Source organism: Eurypyga helias, unplaced genomic scaffold, assembly GCF_000690775.1.
Source record: "Eurypyga helias isolate BGI_N326 unplaced genomic scaffold, ASM69077v1 scaffold32244, whole genome shotgun sequence".
NCBI classification, from domain to species: domain Eukaryota; kingdom Metazoa; phylum Chordata; class Aves; order Eurypygiformes; family Eurypygidae; genus Eurypyga; species Eurypyga helias.
Genome location: NW_010248675.1, coordinates 2197 through 27246, shown reverse-complemented (window position 1 = coordinate 27246; position 25050 = coordinate 2197). Strand labels below are relative to the sequence as shown.

General features: G+C 44.1%; 1 protein-coding gene across 1 annotated transcript in view; it reads left to right on the top strand.

Annotated features, from left to right (window-relative positions):
• The window catches only part of ZCCHC14 (zinc finger, CCHC domain containing 14), a 49758-nt gene that overhangs the window by 23963 nt on the left and 745 nt on the right, over positions 1-25050 (top strand). Inside the window, exons 3-12 of the mRNA XM_010151146.1 lie at positions 12332-12405; positions 15178-15249; positions 15457-15566; positions 17477-17571; positions 17660-17714; positions 19103-19376; positions 20736-20827; positions 22268-22395; positions 22784-22924; positions 23007-24473. Of these exons, the coding sequence (XP_010149448.1) occupies positions 12332-12405; positions 15178-15249; positions 15457-15566; positions 17477-17571; positions 17660-17714; positions 19103-19376; positions 20736-20827; positions 22268-22395; positions 22784-22924; positions 23007-24473 (2508 nt within the window). The remainder of the gene's footprint in view (positions 1-12331; positions 12406-15177; positions 15250-15456; positions 15567-17476; positions 17572-17659; positions 17715-19102; positions 19377-20735; positions 20828-22267; positions 22396-22783; positions 22925-23006; positions 24474-25050) is intronic.

Genomic DNA, 25050 nt, shown 5'->3' with positions numbered 1-25050 from the left:
TGAACTTTGGCATTGCTGAGGTGCTTTGTCAGATTTCATTTCCTATTTTGTTTTCTGTTGCACTTTTGTGCTGGAATGTCATAGGCAATGTTGCATGTTATGCAAAACAATGGGTTTGATTACAGTAAATTTTATTACTCGGGTGCAAGAAAATGCTAAGCCGAAAGGTTAATGTTTCATTTGCTGTCTGGCTTGTTCTGTTATCTCCCTGGAAAAAAAGGCAGTGGGCTTGCTGCATTACTTCACTGCCTGGAGTGGATGCATTTCATCAGCGTATGGTGTGGTTGCTATTTTTAACAGTAACTCAAAGGGGTAGCCCTGCTAAAATTACATCATTAATATCCACAGCTGAAAGGAAATGGCATAAAACACAACAGTGCCCTTGATTATCTCTATTGCACCTTCTGTGGATGAATTACTCAGTGCATCATTCAAGCAGAGGTACAGTTGGACCACCGTGTTTGCAAAGCATTCGGGTTGTTTTCATGTAAACAAGCCCGTGGAAGAGTATAACAAACGAGTTTTGTCTGCAAAAACAGTAGATACGAAGTAGGTGTTAGTGGCTTGGGGAGCTCAGAGTTTGTGTTCCTGTTATTAAATAGTTGAGGGATTTGCTAGATATCCTACTATTGCAAAAGATGGTGGGGAACTGGAGCTTATGCTCAAGTGTTGGCTTTGATCTGTACTGAATACAGATGAACCTAGCGGCAAGTGTAGAGAGTGAAAGCTTCAAGATGTTGAGGTTTTTAGTGGATGGGGCTTTGTTTTCTGTTCTTACTTCAGTTCCTGGGCATTCTCACTGCCTTGGCAAGTGCTAATAAAAATCTTCTTTGGTCTTCCCTTCTGTATTTCCTTCATAGATGTGTTACAGAAACAGTTGTCTAATAGCTGTACAGCATCTCAAAATAAGCTTAAATTAGAGCTTTTTTTCTGTCTCTCTGAATAACTGGTCAAATCTTGTCTGGGATCCAGACTGAATAAACAGTGATTTATACAAAAGTCTAAAAGGGAAGAAGAATATTAAAGCCTGAGACCGGAGACCTGAAAACGTACAAGGACATAATTGTCAACAAAAGAACCTCACAGAAGTGGTTGTGCAGAGGGATGTTTGTTTCTCACTCAACTAAGCACTTGAAAGCATTTGTGGCTCTTGGCAAGACTGTAGGTACTCAAAGTTTTGCCTATTCTAGATTAGATCGTTCGTCTGGTGTTTTTATGTAGTATGCTAACAGAATTTTCTTTCATGGTTAACAAGGCTGTCATGTTATAATTCGTAAGGGGAAAAAACATCGGTATAAACTTCCTTTGTCCTTGCTGCTCATGCTTGCTTGTTATTGCAGGCTTAGTCATGAGTCTCAAGATGCTGATAACTGTTCTCAAAAATGCAGAAAACAGCACATGCTTACTTACATGAGCATTAAACTACGCTGGTCTGGAGTAGCTGTCTTTTCAAGTAAGACGAGCTGCATGTACTCGCGTGCCTTTGAGTCTGAAATGCACGTTTCTGCTCTGTTTTTTTGCTTGAGTTGGAAACTCTTTAACTCCTTTAGGTATCTGAAGAAATCCTTTGGCCAGGGTTGGAGCAGCCGGCCATCTGATCTCAGTGCTCTGGTGTTTTATCACCAGATTGCCCTTCAAGCCAGGGCGTTCTGGCTGAGCAGCTGCTGCCTTACCTCCGTGACAGGGGTCCAGCTATGCCGATATATGGTTACATGCTGCAGCCCACAAGCTGTATTTGACTGTGCTGTGGGAAAGGAAAACCCAAATCAGTTAATATAGTATGTATGATTAATATATATACTCATAGTACTCAGGTCCTGACTTGGTGACTTTTAAGCTTAAAGCTGGGCAAATCTTTATGGGATGTAATTGTGATTGATTTCAACTGTAATTGTTTTTATGCATTGGTGCTGGGTGTCTTTATTTAAAGAGTAACTGAATTATAATTATCTAAGGGGGACCTAGAGGACTTAAATGAATAAAATCTTGTGTGGTGAAGGACAATAAGGGGTAGTAGTCAAGCTTAACTCAGTTCCTGTTTTCCCCATCCCTGCCCAGAAAGGCAGTTTGTGAGTTCAGACTGCACTCAGAGGTGGCATCTCGCACTGTTTCGCCTGGTGTGTTGGTGTGAGACTCAATTTGTCCATCTGCTTTTAGGATATTGCTCAAAACTTTAAAGCAAATGCTGGCTCAGATTCCCAGCTGGGATGTCTACCTGGATGTGTCACTTCTTCCCCATCTGGTTTCCTTTCAGGGTGCATCAGGGAGGTTTGCATTTGCTTTCTAAGCTCAGGGTAAGTGTCTGTTCCAGCAGACACACAAACTTCAAAGGCTTCAGCTGCATTGGGCTTGTTCCTCTGATGTTTGGGGTTTAGTGAAGCCTGGCTTTCCTGGGGTTTGGTACACCTTTTCGCAAAAACTGTGATTAGGGAAAGGGCTACACGTTTTTTCATGGAAAACTGACTTTGCGTTTTTTTGTTTCATAGGTGAACGTAGCATTCAGATTAGAACAAATCATCTGGCTTGCCTTGCGTTTGCGGGGGTTCAGTGAATTATGTGCCAGAGAAAGTCCTTTCTAGGGAAGCGTAAGGATGAGCTAACCATCTCTTAAAAATTAGACACAAGGCCAGTATTTTGTTTAAAAGTAATCTAAGAACAGTAAATAAAATAATCACTTGATCAGAGAAAACTAGACTAAATATACAACCGTGTGTTACTTAGTAAGTAAAAGTATTTATATACAAAGTTGAACATCTCTCTTGATTGCAGAGGTATTTTTACTAGCATGGACTGCACAATTAGATACAGGCAGCCTGTTTATTTTAATTGCCTAGACAAGAATGTATGTTAGTGGTTGCTGAAGCTGCCTTCAAACAAAGTGTTTGGGCTTAGGGTCACTTCTGCAGGCGTACTACTCAGCGAGCTGTGCATTCTGCTGGGAAGTCTACCTTCCTTACCTTAGAGGAAGAAGGAGTCATTGGGCCAGACTTTAAGCAAATTAAGGACATGGCTGCATTCATAACTCACACGTGCTTTTCTCAGTTGTATGAAAAGAGTTAATTAGGTGCAGTTATAGGTAAATTAGCCAGCTTGGGGAATTAGGCAGTAAATATATTGTACAAATTGAATTCTGAAGTCGTTTAAAAACTAAGCAGTGCCCCAGCCCCCAAGCAGCCAAATCTGACCACATGCTTAGCCTCAAACACTGTGACTGCTGTCTCCAAATTTGTTGTAGGATACCTTTAAGCCTTCGGCATTGCAAGTGTTTACCTAAAACCATGCTTGAAAGTGCCAAAGTGTTTCCGTGGTATTAAAAAAACATAGGTTCCTTTTTGGATATGTTCTGCCTGACATTACGAAGAGATGCATTTTCGCTTGATTAGAGCTACTTGCCCAAAACTGAATTAAGGATTATGTTTTGTCTGTCGCTCAGTTGTCCATAACTAATGGCAAAGCTCTTGCAGCCCCTCTTGGCTCTGTCTGCCCATTATATAGATTTCAACAGTATATCCGTGGTAAGTGCACGTTTCAAGGCACAGCACCTGTTCAGTGACATGTGTTGGTGCTCAGATTTAGTAAGGCAGTGGAGCTCTTGCACATGTATGTCCAATACAGCAGCCCTTTCGGGATAATTTATTCTGTAAAAGCTTTTTCTGGCATTAGGAAAGAAAAAAGGCAACTTGTAAGGCCGCTGTCTGGAGGCAATGGCAGGCAGCTCAGCAGCAGTACTGCAAAAGTTAGTGCTCTTGGCCTGAAGTATTTGGGAAGAAAACCCTTCAGACTAGTTTTTGAATCTGTATTTTGATTTTGAAAGCAGCTGGCTGCTTTTTTTTTTTCTGGGTTTTACACTTTCCTGTCCAGATGGGAGTCGTCTCCAGCCTTCAGTGCAGACAGCTTTTTGTTTTATTCAAGCTTTTTGAATGCAATGAAGTTGTGAAACCATTCTTTAGGTTGATTGACTTGCGTGGTTGGCCAAAGTGCTGACAGTATCATTCAGTATTACTCAAAACAATGTATGAATTCAATTAAAACCTTAAAAGCTAAGATATACAGACTTTTTTTTTTCAACATCTGCCTTTCTTAGAGAAACAGAAGAAGGTCACTTAGTTGGCAAGTGAAGCCAAACTGAGGAAATAGCAGGAACATGAATGCTACTGGTTTGATTGGGGGTGAGCGATACAATCCCAGCGTATTATTGCTTCCGATGTGCTGCCAAAAGTAAGCTAATGTCCTTGATTTTTTTTAAAAAAGCTGTGTAATTATTTCCTGTGGAATCTTGCAGCGCAAAGCCTTCAGTCCTGCTTTTAAATTAAAGTCGGATTAACTTGTCACTTAAACTCATGTTGTAAGTACGTGTTGGTTTTGATCTTAGATGTTCTCTAAATTGGAAGAACCCTTGTTTTTTACAAAGAAAAATGACAGTACTAACAGCGTTTCTTCTGCTAATGTTGCTGCTAACAGAGATTTTTCATTTTCATCATGTCCGCGAAGCTTTCATTTCCAGCGTCTTCCTGTGTGTTTTTGTAGAGGCAACAGCCAGCCAGAAGACTTCCTTGCTAACTAGTAAAACTGTTCTGTTTGGTTACGAGTTTTTTCCTAGCTGTAGCTTCCTTTTTAAGCAGACACCATGGAAAAGCTGATGTCTGCTCTTCTACTTTTAGTCTTAAGCGATACCAGCAGAAAACCGGCCAGTGAACCCTGTTACAGGGCTGAACTGGGTCCTAACAAGTCCAGCGTACCTTGAGCTTGAGTTCTGGTTTTTCGCTTTGTTCTCCACAAAGTCATCTGTCTTGGAGAAGAACAACCACCTAGCACTGACTTTTAAGGAACCACAAACTGCTACACTTCAGAGAAGGCCAAAAAGTGAAAACGCAGGGAGCAGCGAGTGATAGGATGTGGTCAATAACTGCTGGTTCTTGGGTCACGTGCGGTGACAGACCCTGCTCCATCAGCTTCAGTCACAGCAGCGGGGGAGAAGTAGGGGCCCCCCTTTGTCCTCTGCTAAATTTTCCCTCCTTTTGTTTTTTCTAAGTGAAAGCTGTGATGGTAATTAGTCATGTCTCCTGAATTTGTGTTAACCAGGCAGAATTAGTTCCTGCAGGAATCTTTGTTTAAAGAATGTGGTGATCGGAAAATCCATTTGGAGCCTCGAGTGAGCATGTGACTTCTTTTCAAGAGTGCCTCAATTTTTGTACTGCAGTGGTCACTGCGAAGTGTCACAGACGCTGTAAATGTCATCTTCTCCCCAGAATGCAGTCAGACTTCCTGGATGGGTCAGGCTTCATGGAGTACTTGGAAGATATCTGATGTGGGAAGAACAAGCAAAGATCTTTAAGTGCTTTCATGCCAACCATAACCACCTTCTTTCCTCTTTTGGAGGGGGGAATGTAAATTCTCCGTAAGTTATTTTTACACTTGGCTAACTTATGGTCCAATTTAAAGGTTTCTTAGCAAGCAGCAGGTTTATATTTGCATAAAGGCTTTGGGATCGCTGAAGTGTCCCAATTACACCTCTTCACACAACATTTTCTCAATCCATAGCCACCGTATTATGTGAAAACAGGTTAATGTCTTAATAAATTACCTTGCTGTGCCTGGAGAGTTCTGAGAATGAGATGTCAGTTCTCTTCACTATTAATATAATAATGAAAGGTCATTCTCATGTGACAAATCAGTGTGGTGCACTGGAGGGAATCTCTTCCCCCTTTCTCATATTTGATTTTTCCAGAAGTAGTAAAATAAGTGTTTCTTTTTGAAAGTGATCTTTCCTTACCTGTCTTTTCTTGCTTCTAAGGAAATACTCAGAATTAACAGTTCTTAATGCTCTCAAGTGCAAGCAGTTTTTTCCATCTGTAGATAGACAAGCTCATAGCTGCGTGACGTGCGCTTGTCACTTGAGTTTACCTCTGACACTTTTTAATTGCTTGATGCACCTGCATTGTAAGGATGTATTATCTGACCTGCCTTCCCATGTCCCTTCACTCCCCGGAAGCACCGTTTCTCTAAGTACAAACATCACATATGAGTGAGCATCTCTTGTTATTCCACTGGCTGGACCCTAGCCCATCGGTATTTTGGTGCAGGTTGGATCTCCCTTACCTGAAAGGAATAGTTTATGAGTTAATGTGTCATGAAACAATCTGAGGTGTGTTTTTGCTGGTTGTCGAATAGAGCAAAGTTCAGCTGAGTGGTTCCAGTGTCATCCTCTTAGTGTTCAGTGATTCAGAGCCTGTGAGGTCCAAGTTTGAACGTTTGCCTAAGCTTTGTGTGAAGTGAGGCGTCGGGGACGCTCCTGCAGTGAAATCTGTCCCGAGACTTCTTCAAGGGACATCAACAGTGCCAGCTCTCTTTGGCTTTAATGACAAAGCTATTAACAAGCTAATGTTGTAGTCTGATTTGTTGAAAGGAATTGTAGTAAATAAACACGAGATTGACCTGATTTGAGGTCCTGGGACTTATTAACGCCAAGATGTCAGCAGTCTGAAAGATGCCTGAATTATTTAGCTCTTGAGTAGCTATTTAGCTCCCAATTCTCACTAATTTCAACTTGCTGTTAATCATACAGACTCTGACCAACCATTTCTGCATTTGCTTTGAGAAACTACTACTTGGCTCTGTAGGTTTTTTTTCAAGCCTCCAGTATTCCAGTTAATGAATAATTTAAGTTTTGAGGAGTACGAGGCTAAGGAAATACAATAAATGTAGTTGATGAGAAAACTTGGTCCTTGTATGTTTGTGGCAGAAGAGGATTAATGTATTTGCTGGTAAGAAGAGTGTACCTCTAGGTTTTTTTTTTTTTCATTTTTCATCATATCCTAGATAAAAAGCTTGAAGATTAGAAATGTGAAAGCAGGAAACTTTCTGAAAAACAGGCAAAACCCCTTCTTAAACTGATGCTTATAAGCAGTTTCTCACCTTCAATTCAGCTGATCAGTTGATATTTCTGTTTAAGAAAACCACCAATATTTGTAATTTCATGTTTTGTTGCCATAAATATGCTTTGAAACTAGCAAATAAACTTTCCCCTGTTTTCCCTGACTTTTGCCTGTAGGTATGGGAATATAAATACTGGGTACATATGAGAATATAAATACTGGTAGGTTTGAGGGGAGGCTTTGTGGTTTTTTTTTCAAGTTTTTGTGCAGTCACTTGGGATTACCTTCTGATGTCTAATGGCCAACAGTAATTGAGTAACGCTGCTTTTGAAGTATTGCTTTAGAAAAACAAGAGATGGGATGTGAAAGTCTTGGTCTTTTATTTTTGGTTACCGCTTCTGTGTAAACAAGGATGTGTAGAGTATTTTATTAGTTCCTTTTTTGTTAGGTTGAGCTTTTCAGCAAAAAAACTCAGTTGCTGTGTTTGAGCTTATTTCCATGAAGGCACAACTTCATGAATGAAAATTAGCCACAGAATCACAGAGTGGTTTGGGTTGGAAGGGACCTTAAAGCCCATTCAGTCCCACCCCCTGCCACGGGCAGGGACACCTTCCACCAGATCAGGTTGCTCCAAGCCTCATCCAGCCTGGCCTTGAACATTCCCAGGGATGGGGCATCCATCTTTATAAATAATAAATAAATCTTTAAGTCCAGAAGCATCAATTATGATTATGTAGTTGGCCTCCTGTACAACACAGATGAAAGAGTTTTATTATTTTCCTGCTTAAAAATAAATTGTAGCCTTTCTGCGTTTTTGCCAAGTATCGTGTCTCAAGCGCTACGTATGTCCAACCCAGTGTCTGACGCTCAAATTTTACCACCTCAGTGCTGGAAAAACAGCATTTGTGCTGTATGCCTCGCAAACTGGACCTACATGCAGTGATTTAATTAAAAATAGCTAGCTGGGTACGGAGTAGAAACTCCTCTTTCAGACTCTGTGGTAAATTCTTCCTGGTAGTTTGTGTTACTTCAGCCCAGTTGCTCAGCTCTGGTGATGCGCTCCTGGTCTGTGGTCTTACCTGTAGTTTTCATGCAGCGTTGCACAAAAAAGCTAATGGAGACAATGATGAATCTCGTTCTTTCACTGGTTAACAGCGGCTTGATGCAGAAGTTGGAAAAGGAGACATAAAACCCACAACCTACAGCGGGATATTAAGGTGGCTTCTGAAAATGAAGTTGCTGCTGCTGTTGCCCATGTTCACTGCATCTTTCTCCCTGACCTTGACCTGCCAGGAGTGGCTCATCCGAAAGCCTTCAAAGGGATCTTTCACTTCATGTAGCTGCTGACATTTTGGGAGGAGGAAGCCCAAGATCCTGCCCTTTCAGAAGCAGCTGGCCGATTGCTGGCATCAAGAAGGGCAGAGGGTTTAATACTTGGTTAATACTTTACAGAAACGCTCCACTGCTCGGATGATAAATGCACTAATATCAGCCAAATGGGTAAACGTCCCGCCTAGGCTAGGAGAACCAAACGGAATAAAATGTCTTTTAACTCCCTGGATCTGTTTTACCTGTTCATTTTGGAACAGTGGGGGTGGAAAAAAAGGCAAGCACTATTTGGAAAGGAGAAGAGATGACTTACATCACACCCGTTAGAGGAACTGCCTGCCCCGGCGCTGTAGTATTTCAAACGCAAGCTTCCAGACGTGATACTGCTCTGTGTACGAGTGACAACTACATGGGGAATGCCGCAAGTAAAGGAATACGTTTGGTTACAGAAAATCTCTGCAAGTGAATGCAGTTGGGTTTGTACTGTCTGCCCTTTCACAGTAGAGTTCAGCTATTTAAAAATCTGATTCCTGGTAACTGTGAATGCAGTTGTAGGGGTGTGTGGGTATCTCCCACTACTCTCCCCTTTTCGGCATGATGCCACAAGACACTTGTAACTCCGGGGGTGTAGGAGCCTCTCCTACAGGACTGAAGTTCTGCAAACCTTCTCTGTATTTCTCTACCCCTTTTATATATAATTTGTGATCTTATCCCGCTATTTCACATACTTACCTTAATTTCTTAGATAATTAAGGATAAAGCTCGTGAAAAGTCATCTCTGCCCCTCTGCCAGTGTGGCTGAGAAAGCCCAGCCCAGCGAGGGAGGCACATGCACGCACAAGCCCTTTTCTTGGATCGTTTTACAGGGAAGTGCAGGGAGAGAGCAGACAGAAAGGTATGTCTCTGAGATCTCGTGTCATGACTGATACCCTGCCAAGCTCCCGGATCCTGTCCCATGCACAACAGCAAAGCCTAACGTGGGGAGTGAAGCTGGACTGCTTAGGGATGAGTTCCCACTGATCAGTGCCAGACCTAAAGCTCAGATTTAAGGCAGTACAAATATTCCTGCTTTGGCTGTTTCCTCAATTAGAAACATTACTTCCCCCCCCCCCCCCCCTTCGCTGTGGGGGGGCAGCGTCCCCCCCCCCCCCCCCCATTCTCTGGGTTGGGAAGGTTGAGTTTTGCTGAATTCAGCATGCTGAAAAGACAACAGTATCATGTGTCCTTAATTCCGTACAAAGGTTTTTCTGGTCATGGAATCATTTATAGTGATATTGGGTAGAGTCAGCTCTTTGAGCAATTTGCCATGTGTTTGAGAATAAATACAGTTTATAAAAAATTGGTTTTTACTTTATAATTTGTTAGACAGCACATTAAATATCTCTTTGCTCCTGCTTGGTAGATGGCACCTTTTTCTTCCTGACTTTTGCATGACTGATTGCTATGAATAAAGTTAAGCTTTGTGGTAGGTTTAGGAAGGCTATTTTAATAAAATCAGCCACAAGTTAAATGATACAAAGAGTATGTGAGGTGCCACATAATAAAACTCTACAACTTAACAAATTAAACAAGAACTCAGGAATTTTTTAGGCAGAGTATGTTGTTCATGGTATTAAGTAGTTGGCAGAAAATTGCTGGAGCACTTTGTACGATATTAGAAATTATCCAGTCCGTTGTCCCTAGCAGCATATTGCTGCTGCACACTGAGCTATATTTCACGCTCTGGGACAGACCTAATCTTACCAGGTTCAGTTTAGGATCGCTGCAGCCGGTGCAGAAATATCTACCTATTAGTTCACTTTGCTAATAGCAATCGTTTTCCAGAGGCTAAATTCACTGGAGTAGATTATATTGACTGGACAAGTTAAGACCAGAACTTTAGCATGAAAGGGTCATGGAGCTGTCAGCACAACAGAATCCACGAGGTGATTTAACGTTTGTTATTAACCCACACCACAGAACAGAAAGAGCTTTATTTTATATTGATAGGTAATCCTGTTGTGCTTGAATTACTGCAGAGGAATAATGAATCCATAGAAGAGATGGTGTTTGAAATAGAAATAAGAACAGTTTCAATAAAGTGACGCTGGATTAAACGACAAATGTCAAGAAACACTTGCTGTGTCTTTCTGGCTGCCTTTGTCCTACCCCAAAAACCAGATGTTGCAGCAGTTGACACTAAGCTTTCTACAAGTTCCTTACTCATCCTTCAGCTGTTTCACCGCCACTGTGGTGATACCCCTTCTCAAGATCCACTTTACAAGTTCTTTTTAATTGTAATTCTGAGCTCCATATAATTCCAATCAATATTCGGTATATTTAAATTGGGATCACAATTAACAGCTGCCCTGAATTCTTGTAAATAAGCGTATCGAGGTAGAGTTTTTCTTAAAATGCAAGAAACCCATGTGCATGTTTAAGTCTTCCTACCACTACATACTCTTTAGGGTAGTTCATCGATACCTGGCGTGCGGAAGGTTTTTTCCTGTGATGCTCAGCATGCCGTGTACCAGTGCGGTGGTCCTGTAAAATCCTCTCAGAAGCCTGAGAGGAATCCACTGAAAACTTTTAAGCAAGTCTCTACAAAAAGCATAATATGCAGGAGAAAGTAGTAAGTAATGAATTGACATTATTCATAAGCTCAGGGATTTATGTTCATGGTAATTGGGAATTACATGGAGAAGGAACGGTTGAGCTCATCATAAAGGGAATGTTAATTCTGTTAATTTTAAAGTTAGGCACCAACATCTGTAGATCTATTTAAAACCTGCCAGTTATAAAAATTTCAACTGCAAATCAGCAAGAGAAGCTTTTTAAAACAGCCAAGACCTAGGCTGTACCTTTTTTTAAATGAACAGGACACAACAAAATTTGTGGCCACGATTAAGACTCCAGGTCATGATTGTTTTAATGTAGAGGAAAATCAAGCTCTGGACAGGCAAGAGGGTGGCTTTGGCTGGAGTCTCACTGCGGGGAACAGGTTGATGAAAGAGGTTGCCTGTTGTAATGTCGTCGCTGTGACTTCTGCACTGCAACTCTTTTCATGCAGTTACCAGGAAGTTCTATGTGATAAACATAGGTTTGAGTCTTACAGGTAACAGAGTGTGTGAATAGCCTTGAAAACAGGTGGCTCCCCAGAAACAAAGCAGTAGGGCTCTGGGGTTTGCTTGTTAGAACTGCTAAGGGAAAACACAATATACACGGTATGCATCCCTTCAAGCACGTGTCGCTTGGAGGGAAAATCCTAGTGACTCTGCTTGAGTATAATTGCTTTTGAATTTTTAAGTCAATGTAAATTAGCTTTTTATAAGAAAAATTCTCTGTCTGTATCCCTATGTGTGCAGTCAAAAGGCAGGAGAAATTTGGAAGAGAAACAAAAAGCCAGTAAAATAATCTTGGGTGATTCCGTGAACCTCCGTGAAGTTTGGCATGGTGGAATTTCTCGTCTGTACGTACTGGGAAATGGGAGCCTCCAAGAATTTAACATATCAAATACCTGATGGGTATGATGGTGTCTTTAAAGGCTGCATCTCGTATGTAGCGTTGGAAGCACTGACCTGTGCTGTTATTCAACCCTTTCCACAGCAAGATCCTGTTTTTACTTACAACTTACTCAAACGGCAGTAACTGCGGCTGAAATTTTCCATGAAACTGCAGTCAGGGAGGACTCGTGGTGTCAGCATAGCAATAAAAACACTAAACTCCTTGCAAAATCAGGCCCTGAAAACATGGATCCTTTTGCCCGTCGGCATTTCTCTGCGTGCCAGTTTTCCCTCGGAGGGGTGGCATTTGCTGCTCGATGTCATTAAGGTCAATCCATGCACATTCTGTAATTGCACCGGTGAGTGGCATGATAAGGCCGTGAGGAAATAAAGAACTTTGCAGTTAGGATTTTGTTTGGGTGCTGGTGGAAGCGAAGCCCTGTTAAGGCTAGAACCAAATGCATCGCGCAGCAGTGGCATCAGCCTTCCCGTCTGCCGGCGAGGCAAGCCCGAGCTGTGTGCCCAGAGCACCACCGCAAGGCGTCGGGTGCTGTCGGAGCGAGTCCCGGTGCCCCCAAAGTCAGCGCTTTTGCATGCGTTCAAGAACATCCTCCTCATTCTTCTTATCTCTTTGCTTTTTCATAGTGAGTGTGGAAAAAGTGGAATTAAAGGGACTGGCACACAAGAAGAATGAAAGAAATGTTGAATATTCCTTTGAGGTAAGTTCTGGTGATTGGGTTTTGTTTACTACGGAAGGAGGGGGAATGGTACTTAAGGAGGAGTTAAAGAAGTTCTCAGACTTCCTTGTTAGATCCCCGAAATGGGTGTAGTGGAGCTCCTTCAGGATAGATGGTGGTCATACTTTTCAATCAGTGATTTGGAAGTAGTCATGAACGGCTGCTGCTGAACATCTGTGGGTGATGCAGAGATTGTTCCGTGAGTGGGACACACACACAAAACCACATTCACTCTGATGCATCAACCTGTGGCAAAATAAACATTTAGGGGATAATACCGCTGCAGACTTAGAGATTGGTTATTGATGTGCTGGAATGCAGAAGCCAGAAAGAATTTTAAGTCTTAATCTGGACGAATGAGAATTTGGATTCTTCGGGCACTGCTGCACGTGTGGGAAAAGCGGTAGGGTGGTCATTTATCTCTGGATCCTGGATTGAGGGGAGCGCGAGGCTGTGGCATATGGTTCAGGTTTTAAAAGGGGCGTTGAGAGTACAGAAAGTAGCTATGGAAACTATTCAAGGCTTGAGGAAAACGCCACATAGTGAGAGACTTGAAGAACTCGACTGAAAAATGACTTTGAGTATCATAAAAAACCATTTTCAAAGGGAAGAAAATATGTTACGGTAAAGGGGGCGTTAATCTAGCAGAAAAAGGCATAACAGGAACCGCTGTCTGAAAATTGAAGCCAGACTAATTCAAACTGGAAGTGAGAATAGTTTCTTTGGAATGAGAGTGGTTAGCCACAAGCTGCTTGGAGAGGCGACTTCCCCCTGTTTTTACACAGCTCTTGGAGGTTGGGTCATTGCTCCCAAGTTTTGCGGAAGGATGTGAAACCTTGTGTTAGTAGCAGAGACTGGATTCTGGGTGCTGGCGAGGAAGGATGACAAACTGCTTTTCTGCCATCTAGTTGGAACGACGTATTCCAAAATTCAGAATGCAAAGCCCAGGAAATGTCTTTGGTTTGGTTAATGAAGCAACGGAGCCAAACGGTTGGGGGGAAAAGGAGAACCCAAAAGAAAACGGACGGTGGGATTTCAATTATCTACAACTTTAACAAAAAGTCATTCTTTAAAGCTCCTGCCCAAGACCATCAGTTGAGCGTTTTCTTGTGACGTCGGCAGCGTTAACCTCTGCATGACTTGATTCAGGGGTAATACTCTGAGTTTTCTGAATCCCGTGGTCGCTCCAAATGTCATCAAGGGATTTTTTTCAAGGGGTTTTAAAAATCTTTCTGAAGCATGCAGTTGTCTGGACTCCAGTTACATATTCCCATCTTGTGAAACATCTTTTCCTGTTATAAGTTTTTCTATAAATACCAGAAATTACTTTAACCAGTATTTCACTTGACAGCTGGTAACGGAAAGAACAGTGCATAGTTTAGCTGAGCTAATAAATGGCTGTTTGCTGGGTTGGAAACCCAGCTATGAAATGTCTTGGCTAGTAGCTTGGGAATAGAAGGTCAATAGATAGAGCAGTTCTGGTGTTTTTGGCATTGCTTTGCGGTGCTGTTGTTCTCTGCGTTTACGCATCACGTTGTTGTTTTAGAAGCATTGACAGTTGTGAAAAGGTAGCAAAACTAAGTCCTAACAAATGTCAGGTTATTACAAAACTAGGAAGGAAGACAAATTTCTCCTGTATTTTCTGAAATTTCTCATGAAGCTAGAAAAAGGATTCATTTATCACAAACTTTAAACCAAAGAGAACAACCCCACAGGCTTTGTAAGACCAGAAACTGCGTCAGTTTTCTTTCTTCTTTTCTTTTCTCTTCCCCCATCCTCTTTGTGTAACAGCTCTGCAGAGAGGAAATTCCTCCATTATGTAAGATATTTTGAAATACTCTCCTCTCACCAGTCTTTTTGGCAACATTCTGATGGCTGGAAAAACTTGGTGTGTGTTTTCAGTTGTCGTTGAAAGTAGAGTCATGTGAGAAGACGGCCTCCTGCTTCTTAAACGCATAAGAACCAGCTCCTTCCCCTGCGGAACTGCCAAAGACCCACACGCCCTCCAACGCCCGGAGTAGATACCTTAAATCTGGAGGGACTTACCAAAGGCCTGTCTCACGCCGATACTCTTTGTGCCAAGAAATCGGGAGTTTTGGCGCAGTTAAACTAATCGTCTCCCAACCAAGAAATGCCTCTGAGGCTGAGAATGCAGTGACTTAATGCAGGAGGCGTACGGGGAGAGATACCGAGCGGTTTCCTTTTTCTGGGGCGCGTAGGAGATGGTGACTGCGGGGCGTAGCAAGGGCGGTAACGGCAAGTCTCGTTTCTGAGGTCTTGCCTTTTGCAGCGGGGCGGCTTGCTGCCGCCTTCCACTTTGCGTGGCGTACGGAGGTGATTCATCCTCAACAGGCGCTGTTGCGCCGTGCCGAGCGGTTCGCGCTCTACATCAGATTCTGCAAACCAGCTGTTTTCTTTAACGATGATAATAATAAAAAACTTTCCATTACTCAGTAGTCTGTGCCTTAATACGGGATGTCTGCAGCGTGCAACGGCTGTGTAAACTACGGAGTGCTTTTTTAAACATTCGGACTAGTTGTTAAGTGTAATAACAGCAAGAATCGGGCCGCAAGGCAGGACTGAGTAATAGTTGTGCACAATGAGTTTTTTCCTTATTGATGCCACACGTTACGAACTTCCTTGCAGGCTGTGGGGATGTTTGATGTCTATTCTGTGATTCTGTTACGGATCTTTTGGAACCAAACTTAAATCCCTGGTTATTAGTTACTAAACTGAATGCTTTTACTCCCCAAGGTCCTGTGGTCTGATTCTTCAGTGACGCTGGTAACCAAATCTTCCTCTGAAGTGACTGAATTTATTTCCAAGGTAAAGGCAGTATGAAAAATACTTGGAAAACGGGTAGATGTTTTGTCCCTTTCTGTAATTTTCTTCAACGACACTTTTTCAAAATGTGCTGAAATAACAGAGATTCAATTTCATAACCTGTTGGACTTATAAATTGCCGTGCCTTGAATCTCCTACGAGTAACAAGTCGTCTTTTCACTCTCTATTTGTAATATCCTCCACCTTTAGCTATCACAGCTGTATCCAGAAGAAAACTTGGAGAAATTCATTCCTTGCCTAGCTGGTCCAGATTCATTTTACCTAGAACGGAACCACATGGACCTGGAATCGGACCTTAGGTATGCTGGGTGCTTTGTTGTGGTTTATTTATCTTGACACTTAGCTTTTTTTCACCAAGTGGAAGAAAGAAACAGGAAATGGAAATGGGTCATGTTCTGAATTACTCTCAAGAAATCAGGGCCTGATCCTAAGCAGTATTTCTTGATGTTCTACTAATTTCAGTGCAGAAGGATTTTTCAGGAATTCTTTCTTCAGAAATACAGATGGTAATAATATTCTGTATTGAGCCTCCTGGAGAACTGACATTTCCTCATTCCTTGTTAAAAATAAGTAGAGGATCAGTGGCTTTGCAGAAGCTTGATTTGGCTCAAAAATTAGCCCAAACTGCTTTAAAAAAACCCCAAAACTCAGGAAAAATTAGTTGCCTGAATAGTCGTCCTTCTGTATTTGAGGGATCGGTGATGAGGATTTTCCTTTTCCCCCTACCCTTTCACGTTGGTTTTTATTGTCTCGGTTGTTTCAGGTTGTCGGGGTGTTTATTTAATTGTAAAATGGTATGCATGTATGTATCTCTTATAGCCATTTGAGTTTTGGAAGCCATTAACAGCTAAGAAATTTTTGAAGGCTTAGATAGTACCTTCTCCCGTTATCACAGATCACCTGGCCATCATCTAATCTTACCTAGCATTTTACAAGTCATCATCTGTGGCAGGTCCCTTCAATTCTCTCTCCCTAAATGAAATAGTTTTGCTAGGAAAATTTGAGGCACTTAAATTATTTCCAGCTACTACAGTCTGCATCTATGCAAATTATTAAATGACACTTTAAAATACTAATTAACTTGTGTTAGACCTTCTGCTAAACACCTATTTTCCCTAAGTCAGACCTTGGTCCTCCAGTGGCAGGGCTGCAGTGGATATTGGTTTTCCATAGCCGAAGCCAGCAGGTTGCAGGCCTGGGTTATTTTTCAGGGCGAAAGGACATTAACATTTCGGAGAGTCCCTCCTGCGCTTGGAGGATTGCAGCCTGTTGAGGAGAACGAGGGAGGGGAAGGGAGAAGGCATGTTGCTGCTGTTTAGCTAGCAACAGTCTTGACAAATGTAGGTTAATAGAGCAGCCAGCTGCGCTTGCAGAGCAACGGTCGTACCTTTGGAGCAGAGAAAGAAGCTGTTACGTGCTGCCGATTTGAAAATTTCAGAACTGAACTGGGATTTTTTCAGGGTGGAAAGCACATCTGTGCGTGTGTATGGTTGAATTCTTTTTCACTCAAAGACTTCTTAAAAATGACAGAGATAGAGTCAAAGTGCTCTTTGTTTTAAACAATTTTCTGTATGTTTTCAAATCTGTGGAGGATTTGGCAAGAGGCAGTGGAGTTTGCATGACGATGAGAAGTTAAGTCATGTTGATAGAACACACCTTATACGTTGCAGAGTTTTAGGAGATTGCCATTTTTTTCCTCAAAAGAGGCACAGCAATCCCAGGGAGACTGTGACGTAAGTTCTCCAGCCTTTCTCCCTGCACCGCCAGACTCTGCATCTGCTGTTTATCTCGAAGAGGAGAAAATTAAATAACAGATACATCTATATTTCTTACGGTTTTCGGGTTCGTGAATTTGAAAGGAAATTTTCAAGTTTATATTTGAACATTTTCTGCTTTACAAGCATTTGCTGTTCCTAAATTAAGCATCTTACTGAGACACTAAACAGAGTGAAAGCAGCACAGTGGTAACACGTGTTTTGGTAGTATTAAGGATAAGAATATCCATACATTTCAAGTCTACTTTGATTCAGAATTGCATGCTGTTATTAATTGGAAAGGTCTTTTTAGGTTTTAGTTTCAAAATGTCAAATTCAAAATTTCAAAATTCCATGTACAGTCCGCAGTCATGACTGCATAGGCAGCTGCAAAGCAGATATAACAGACCGGGACCGGGGGTGGGGGGCTTTGTTTGCTTTTGATGAACTTGCAGGTATTTGGCACCGTTACCTTCCCATGTGGTGAAAAATGACCACGTTAGAAAGTTCTTCAGCACTTCGTCTCCTTCACAGCAGCTTCAGAGTTCAAGTAAGTTTAAATAAAGTTTTAAAAATGAATGGTTTGTGCTGATGGACATTTCATAGACTGACGCCATCTGTAACTTCCCTTCTTTTAGATCCTGGCAACCCCTCCCTTTATAAAGTAGGAACTACGCTGGGAACATCTGGAAGGTGAAGTATTTGTTTTGTTTACATTTGTTCTGGTTAATGGTAAACCCCATTACATGGGGAATTACCGGTCTCCCCTTCTGGATTTATTTGCGTCTACGCTTTCATACCCATCTGTTGAAGATTTTAAGAAACTCAAGTCCTAGTGTGTCTTCTGCCCCTAACAGACAAATGGTGAGCGTGTTCATGTAAGGTAGGACTAAGAATTCCCAGTGTTGCCATTTGTTCCTTCTCTACATGCCTTAAAACACATAATAAGAACTGCAAGAGCTGGGTAGAGTAAGTGCGCGGAGAAAAGATTTGCAGTGAATTGATCACAAAGACAGCAAAACTTAGGTAACAGTTTGCAAGTCAGAATACAACACGACAAAATTACTGGAAATGGAGGATAGAATTCAACTTCAGCTTCAAAAATAAGGGACATGAAATATAATCACTGCTGGACCAAACCTCCCAGCACTGACAGAGCCTCCCGTCACTGGTGGTTAGGAACTCGGCAGTGGCTCTCTTGTCCTAAGAAACGTGTGTTCAGGGAAGAACTTAGGGAAACCTTTTGCCAGCATCATGTTCCTGCTGGCAGCAAAACCTCTGAAGCCCTGCTCTAAGCAACAACGTGTAAAGCTCTAAGTGCTAATTAGCGTCAACACTTCAATGTTGAGCTGTGGTGTTGGATGATTCCTTTGTGATCCACAAGTCGTAACGGTCTTGATCACATATTTAAAGGGAATAACGATCATCAGAATTGTAGGCACAGACCTGGTCATCCCTAGTATGAGTTCGTGGGCAAAGGGAGACGAGCATCTCTGAAAGGGTTTTTCTCTCTGCAGCATAGTTGAATTTCTCCTTGTAGAGCAGGGGTTTTCCTTTCAGAGGAATGAAGGAAACCTCTTCCGAGGGAAGTCAGCCTTGGGAAAAGAAGGAAATAAATCTTCTTTGTTGGATTTAACTCAGAACTCATTCTCTGAAGAGGCAATTCTCATTTTCTACAACAAAATCCAGAGGAGCCAATATTGTGGGTTATTTTGCCACTTCCCCACGTTTTAAAAAAAAAGTTTCCTCAGGATTCTATTTGGGCTAATTTTCTTCTTTTTAATAGCGCAAAGCTGGACCACGGCCATTCTCTCTAAACCTTTTTTAAATCACAGGAGGTAGTAGAATGTATATTACCTGTGATTATCGAGGGAAACCTCTGCTTAAGGTGAAGAGAAGGCTTACTGTTTGCTGCAAACTGCACTGGTTTTACTGGGCTAGGGAGCAAATCTGTAACTGGGCTCAAAGAGTGCGGGTTGTACCAGAAATCCTGGAAGCGGCAGATTTGTGTGTCTGTAAAAGCCGAGCTCCGAGTGACACCGATTCAGCGTGCTAAACCCAGCGACGTTTCTCTTTTGCAGACCTATATGCGGCGTGGCTGGCATTCAGTCTTCTCAGAACCACGTCCAGCACTCGGCTGCTGCTCCCGTTGCACTACCCCACTGTTCCCACGCCGGAGGCGCTGGCTCATCGCTGGCCTATCGTGCCCAGATGGACACCTCTTCTTCGCCCATGTTAATGTCTTCCAGTCCGCAGACCCCTCAGACACAGGAGCAGAACGGGATCTTAGACTGGCTCAGGAAACTGCGGTTGCACAAATACTACCCTGTCTTCAAGCAGCTCACCATGGAGAAGGTAGGGCAGGAGATGCGAAGGGAGCCAGCTTTTAAATCATCCTTATGTTCTCTAGTGCGGAGAGAGAGAGGCTGCAAACATCTGCGCTGAGAACTGCAGGAGCTACTGGCAAGTGCTGGGAAGGTTTGCACTCTCTTGAAGCAATAATAATTTGATGAAACCCACCTATTTTCGATCCATGTTGTGTCCGGGGCCTGGGCTGTTTGACAGCTGCCGCCCCTGTCACGAGTTCTTTGCTCAGTGCTTGAAAAATCGTCTTAGCTCTGCTTTGGATCCATCTTCATCCCTTTGATGTGCGGAGGATAACTAAAATTTGTGGATTTATTATTTGTTTCTGCTTCTTGATTGATTTTTCTCCCAAAATATTGGGTTCTCCTTATTTTTAAAACTAGATTAACGGAGACTTCTGACACGAACGTTAGCGTGGGCACGTACCAGCGAGGGCACGTACCTGCAAGGGGTTGTTTTCTGAAGGAATTCTTGTGGAGAAATAATTGCTTGTGTGTTTGCGTGGTCAGGGTCACAGACGATACCTCTGTGCTGGATTTTCTCTGAGCAGAACACTTCTCCAGCATTAACCCAGCTCCATCTGCAGAATTCCTGTCCTCCTCCTGTCTTTGGGCCTTGAACGCCCTCCAGTGGACTAAGTGCTTAGGTTGAGCCAGGGCTAAACTGGGATGGCATGCTGGTTATAGGATGTTGCAGGTATTTAATTGTAATTAGGCTTCTGGTTTTCTTCATTATGTGAGGGAAAATATATAGTGGATTTTTCTTTTAATAAAGTAGAAAAACTGTGCATATTCTAGTGTGTTTTAAAAAGCCCATGTATTATTATGCATACTTGGCTGGCTTTAACTTTCATTACATTATATCATATTAGATTATAAATGTCTATATTTCATGTTCATATTCTATGTCAGTGTTTTATTATAAAATTTATTTGGGGGGCATATTTTCTAAAGAAACACATTGCTTTCTTTGTTAAATGACACAACTAGGAAAACCAGAGTGATGTTTTAAGACATCCTTAAGCTCATTTATAGCACAAAGTTCTGTAAGTACGAGAATCACTTCATCTTTATTGTGAACAATCTTTATTGTGTTAATAACCTTCATCTTTATTGTGTTAAGACAAGCGCACACCTATTCAAATTTAATCTACAGATGTTCTTTCTTGCGTGCCAGTCCTCCGGACTTTTATTCTGATTCCACAATTTGAAACTGGAGTAGAGAGTTTCTTTGAATTAACCCCTGTTAAAAAAATGGCTTTAAAGCTACTTTCAGAATTGATCTGTACTGAAAACCTAAATAGGAACATTTCAGGCTGTAAAACTAAGCACACGTTTCTTTCTTCTCAAGTTTCTGAGTCTTACTGAGGAAGATCTGAATAAGTTTGAATCCCTCACCATGGGAGCAAAGAAGAAGCTCAAGACCCAGCTGGAGTTGGAGAAGTAAGTGGGGGGAACTCCCCTTTTCAGTTAGATATTTTAATGGAAGTTTTACAACGGTCTCTGCTTTCCAGACCATAAACCTGCCGGGATTCCCACCTGTGAATATGGGCAATGCTCATCTCCCTTCCTCTGCAGCTGTGTCGGTTGCTTTGAACACTCTTGAAACAGGGGCCTACGAGACAACACATAGTGATTCCTGGTTTACTGTTGCCTGTTCAGGGTTGTGCTGAGGATAACCACATGTAAGAATTTGCAGACTCTGTTTTGAAAGGGTATGGCAACCCCATTACAGGGTAAATGCCTGTTTTCACCTAGGACAGGTGAAAGGACGCTGACAGCTCCTCTTCTTTTGTAGCCAAGAAGAAGCCAGGAGGGGGACATTCGTTAAATAATTTACAAAAGATGCATACTGTTGATGAGGGCTTTTGTTTTTAAACGTGTATAGTAGGTATTGTAAGCAGCTGTGCAAAGCCCAGTTAGATTTTGGGCTTACCACCTTTTTCACGGGGTGGGAGGGAATCAGGCCAGCAGGCCGCTGAGCTGCAGCGTTTGCAGGCTGAGGGGAGGCACACAGAATGTCAGGATGCCCAGCAGGACTTTTTCTTCATAAGACCTGAAGCTTTTTGGCCTCCAGTCAGTGCGGACAGAGCACTTGGGGACCGTTCTCGGTGGCCCGCGGCCACCCGAGCCCGCTGTCCGCCCCTGGAGCCAGCTGTGGCAGCTGCAGCCGCCCTGCTGAGCTCTGCTCTGCCAGATGTGATATCTGTGCAGGATCTGGACTTCTGACTTTGTACAGGGGCAGTCCACCCAAGTCAGGGCTGATGCAGGTAACCCCGGTCTCGGGAGCATCACAGCTTTACGTGGTGGAGCTGATAGAAAGAAGGCCGATGCCCTGTGCAATATTAATAGCTCTGGGGAAACTGATGCAACAGATTGTCCTGGTTTTTGTATCTCCCCTTAGAGGGAAATGTTTATTCTTAAGCTACTGCAGTTACTTAAAAATCAATTAAAACCTCCAGCTCCATACCCCTTTATCACAGCTCCTTGACAGCATTTTTCATCAGTCTTTTTCCACAGCATGTTTGCAAAATTCAAACTTTGGGCCCCATTTGGCTTCTCTTAGGCTTTGGGTGCCTGGCCAGGTTTGGGGCGCGCGTACGTAACGTGTGGTAGGGTTGAGTCACCATTTGGGGATGTTTTACCTTGTACAAATAAGAGCATTCGTATTGTCATCAGATGGCCAATAGTCCAAATGTAACTGCTGGCAAGAAGCTGTGGTCAAGATGGATGTGATTTCCAAATGTTTCTGTTTGAAATGATAACTTTGAGTGGATTGCGTCATGGGCTTTGTCTGGATCAGTCTCATCCAGAAATTGAGTTCTCTGTTGTTGGGCTTTAGCCAGTTTCTCTTTCTTCATACATTTTTCCATCACCTTGTAGAGAAAAATCAGAGAAACGGTGCCTGAACCCCACAACACCTTCTTCAGTTACCAGCAGCGGTGTGGCAAGGGTTCCCCCGACTACGCACGTGGGGCCGATCCAGAGTATTCGTGGCAACCATGCTGCAGGTAAGGAAGAGGAGCAGAGGACGCTGTGATGCTCTCGGGGCTGGGTGGAGCCTCGTGGAACGGCGAGCTCGTTCTTACGCTGGCTTTTCACCAACCTGTCGTAAGCGTTAACTTCCAAAATGCCAGTGGCTTAGCAGGGAGCCATCGGAAAGTCCCATTCCTGTGTGTACGGAGCGCAATACAACGGGGTTTCCTCTTCACGGCTTCCATGGGAATGGCTGGCTGCACCAGTCAGCCTCCAGCTTCGTAGCCGATGCGCGTGTCTGTACGCCCTGAGCGTCGCTGTACGTGGGGTGGTGCCCTGAAACAGCTGTAGTTGGGTCCTGTCAAGGGGGTGTTACCGCTTCTGTTTGCATTCCCTGAACGCTCACGTGTCCTTGATCCGCAGAGCTGCGAGTGGATGTGGATCAGCCAGCCCACCCACTGCCCCGAGCGGGCAGCTCTTCAGAGTACTACAGCTCTTCTTCCAGCCCCATGGGGATCCAGACGAGGGAAGAGAGCTCGGACAGCGCCGAGGAGAACGAGAGACGTAAGCAGAAGCAGAGAGGGAGCCTGCGTTGCCCAGCTTGGCCCGGTGAGGCAGGTGTATTGATAGGTGTTTCTCTCCCTAGGTTTAGAGATCCACTTGGATGGTTCGGAAAAGGAGAAGCCGGTGATGTTGCTGAATCATTTCACCTCGAGCTCTGCCAGGCCGACGGCTCAGGTCTTGCCGGTGCAAAACGACGCAGGCTCCAACGCGTCGGGCCACCACGCTCTGCCAATGCAAATGATGTCGGCGCCCTCCTCTCACATCACCCCCATTCGGATGCTGAACTCGGTGCATAAATCAGACCGTGGCAACGCGGACATGAAGCTCCTTTCATCGTCTATGCATTCGCTTCTGTCTTTAGAGGAAAGAAATAAAGTCTCTCCTGGGCCTAGGGGCAGCATAAAAATGGAGAAGAGCTTTGGAAACGCGGTGGTGGATGTCATGGCTGCGTCTTCTCCCCACCAGCCCTTGCAGGTGCTGGCAGGGGCTGCTGAGAACAGCTCGCCCACGTCTACTATTAATTTCGGGCCTCGAACCAAAGTCGTGCACGCTTCGAGTCTGGACAGGGTGATAAAAACCGCACAGCAGCCAGGATTAATAGTAGAAACAAGCACCGCTGCCACTGTAACGTCCAGCACAGTCTTCCACGTGGCTCGTCCACCCATCAAACTCCTGGTGTCTTCATCTCTTCCCACCGATTCTGCCATCGCCGGGCAGACTTCCTGCTCCAGTAATATGCAAATAACAGTGTCCCCTGCAATAATAAATCCCCGGACTGCTCTGTACACAGCCAACACCAAAGTTGCCTTTTCTGCGATGAGCAGCGTGCCAGTGGCGCCGATGCAGGGCAGCTTCTGCGCCAACAGTAACGCGGCCTCCTCCGGCAGCCACCCCTCCACGTCGTTCGCGACCATGGCGAATTTGCCCAGCTGCCCCGCTCCCAGCTCCAGCCCCACGCTCTCCTCTGTTGCCGAGAACAACTTCTACAGCAGCAGCAGCAGCAGCAGCAGTAGCAGCAGCAGCAGCAGCAGCGGATCCACAGGGAGCATCCCGGTGCCGAACCAGAACCATCACCACCATCACCACCAGCAGCAGCAGCCGCCGGGGTGCATGGTGTGCAGCTCCTGCGGCTGCAGCGGGAACTGTGGTTCCAGCAGTATGACCGTCAGCTACGCCAACTACTTCCAGCACCCCTTTTCGGGACCTTCGATGTTTACTTTTCCGTTTCTGCCCTTCAACCCTCTGTGTAGCAACGGCTACATCAACACGCAGCAGTACAACAGCAGCACGACTTTCCCCGTGGTCCACACCGCTTACAACAGCGGTTTAGCGCCGGACTCCGTCATGACCGGGCAGTCGACGTTCGCGGTACCGCCGATGCAGAACTTTATGGCAGGGACGGCGGGGGTCTATCAGACACAGGGAATGATGGGAAACGGCAACGGTTCGAGTCACAAAAAAAATGGGAATCTCTCCTGTTACAACTGTGGGGCCAGTGGTCACAGAGCTCAGGACTGCAAACAGCCTCCGATGGATTTCAACCGACAAGGTAAGAGCAGACGGAGGGAGCGGTGCGGGAATGGGCAGAGCAAAGGGAATGCTGCGTGCCCCCGGGGGAGGAGGGAGAGCAACGCCGGGGCTTTTAATTTCTGGCTTGTTCTTGAAAGCTGGAGGTCGTGAGCTGTATTTACAAAAGCGGAAACTTGCGTTTGTGCCGACCCAGCATGAGGTCAGGGCCCAAGGAAGGCCCTGGGTCAGACGTGGGGGCTCTGCGGGGCTTGTGCTGGGCTCTGGGAAGGGGAGAAGCAGGCACTGCGGGAAGTTGGGAGTGAGACACAGGGAAGGAGGGAGCTTCTGCGGACAGATGGCAGAGGAATTTTCCTTGCTGCTTACACCTTGTCATCCAGGACATCTTTGGTTCTAATTGCCAATTCCCCTGGAAGTTCCCCTTTCCCCTTCCTCCCCAAAATAGTCACCTAAATGAAGAGCTGCTGTTCAGATGCCTCCGAAGGTCTCGTGTTGGCTGAGAGTTGGGGGTGTTCAGGCTGGAGAAGGCGCCAGGGAGACCTTAGAGCACCTTCCAGTGCCTGGGGGGCTACAAGGAAGCTGGGGGGGGCTTTTTACAG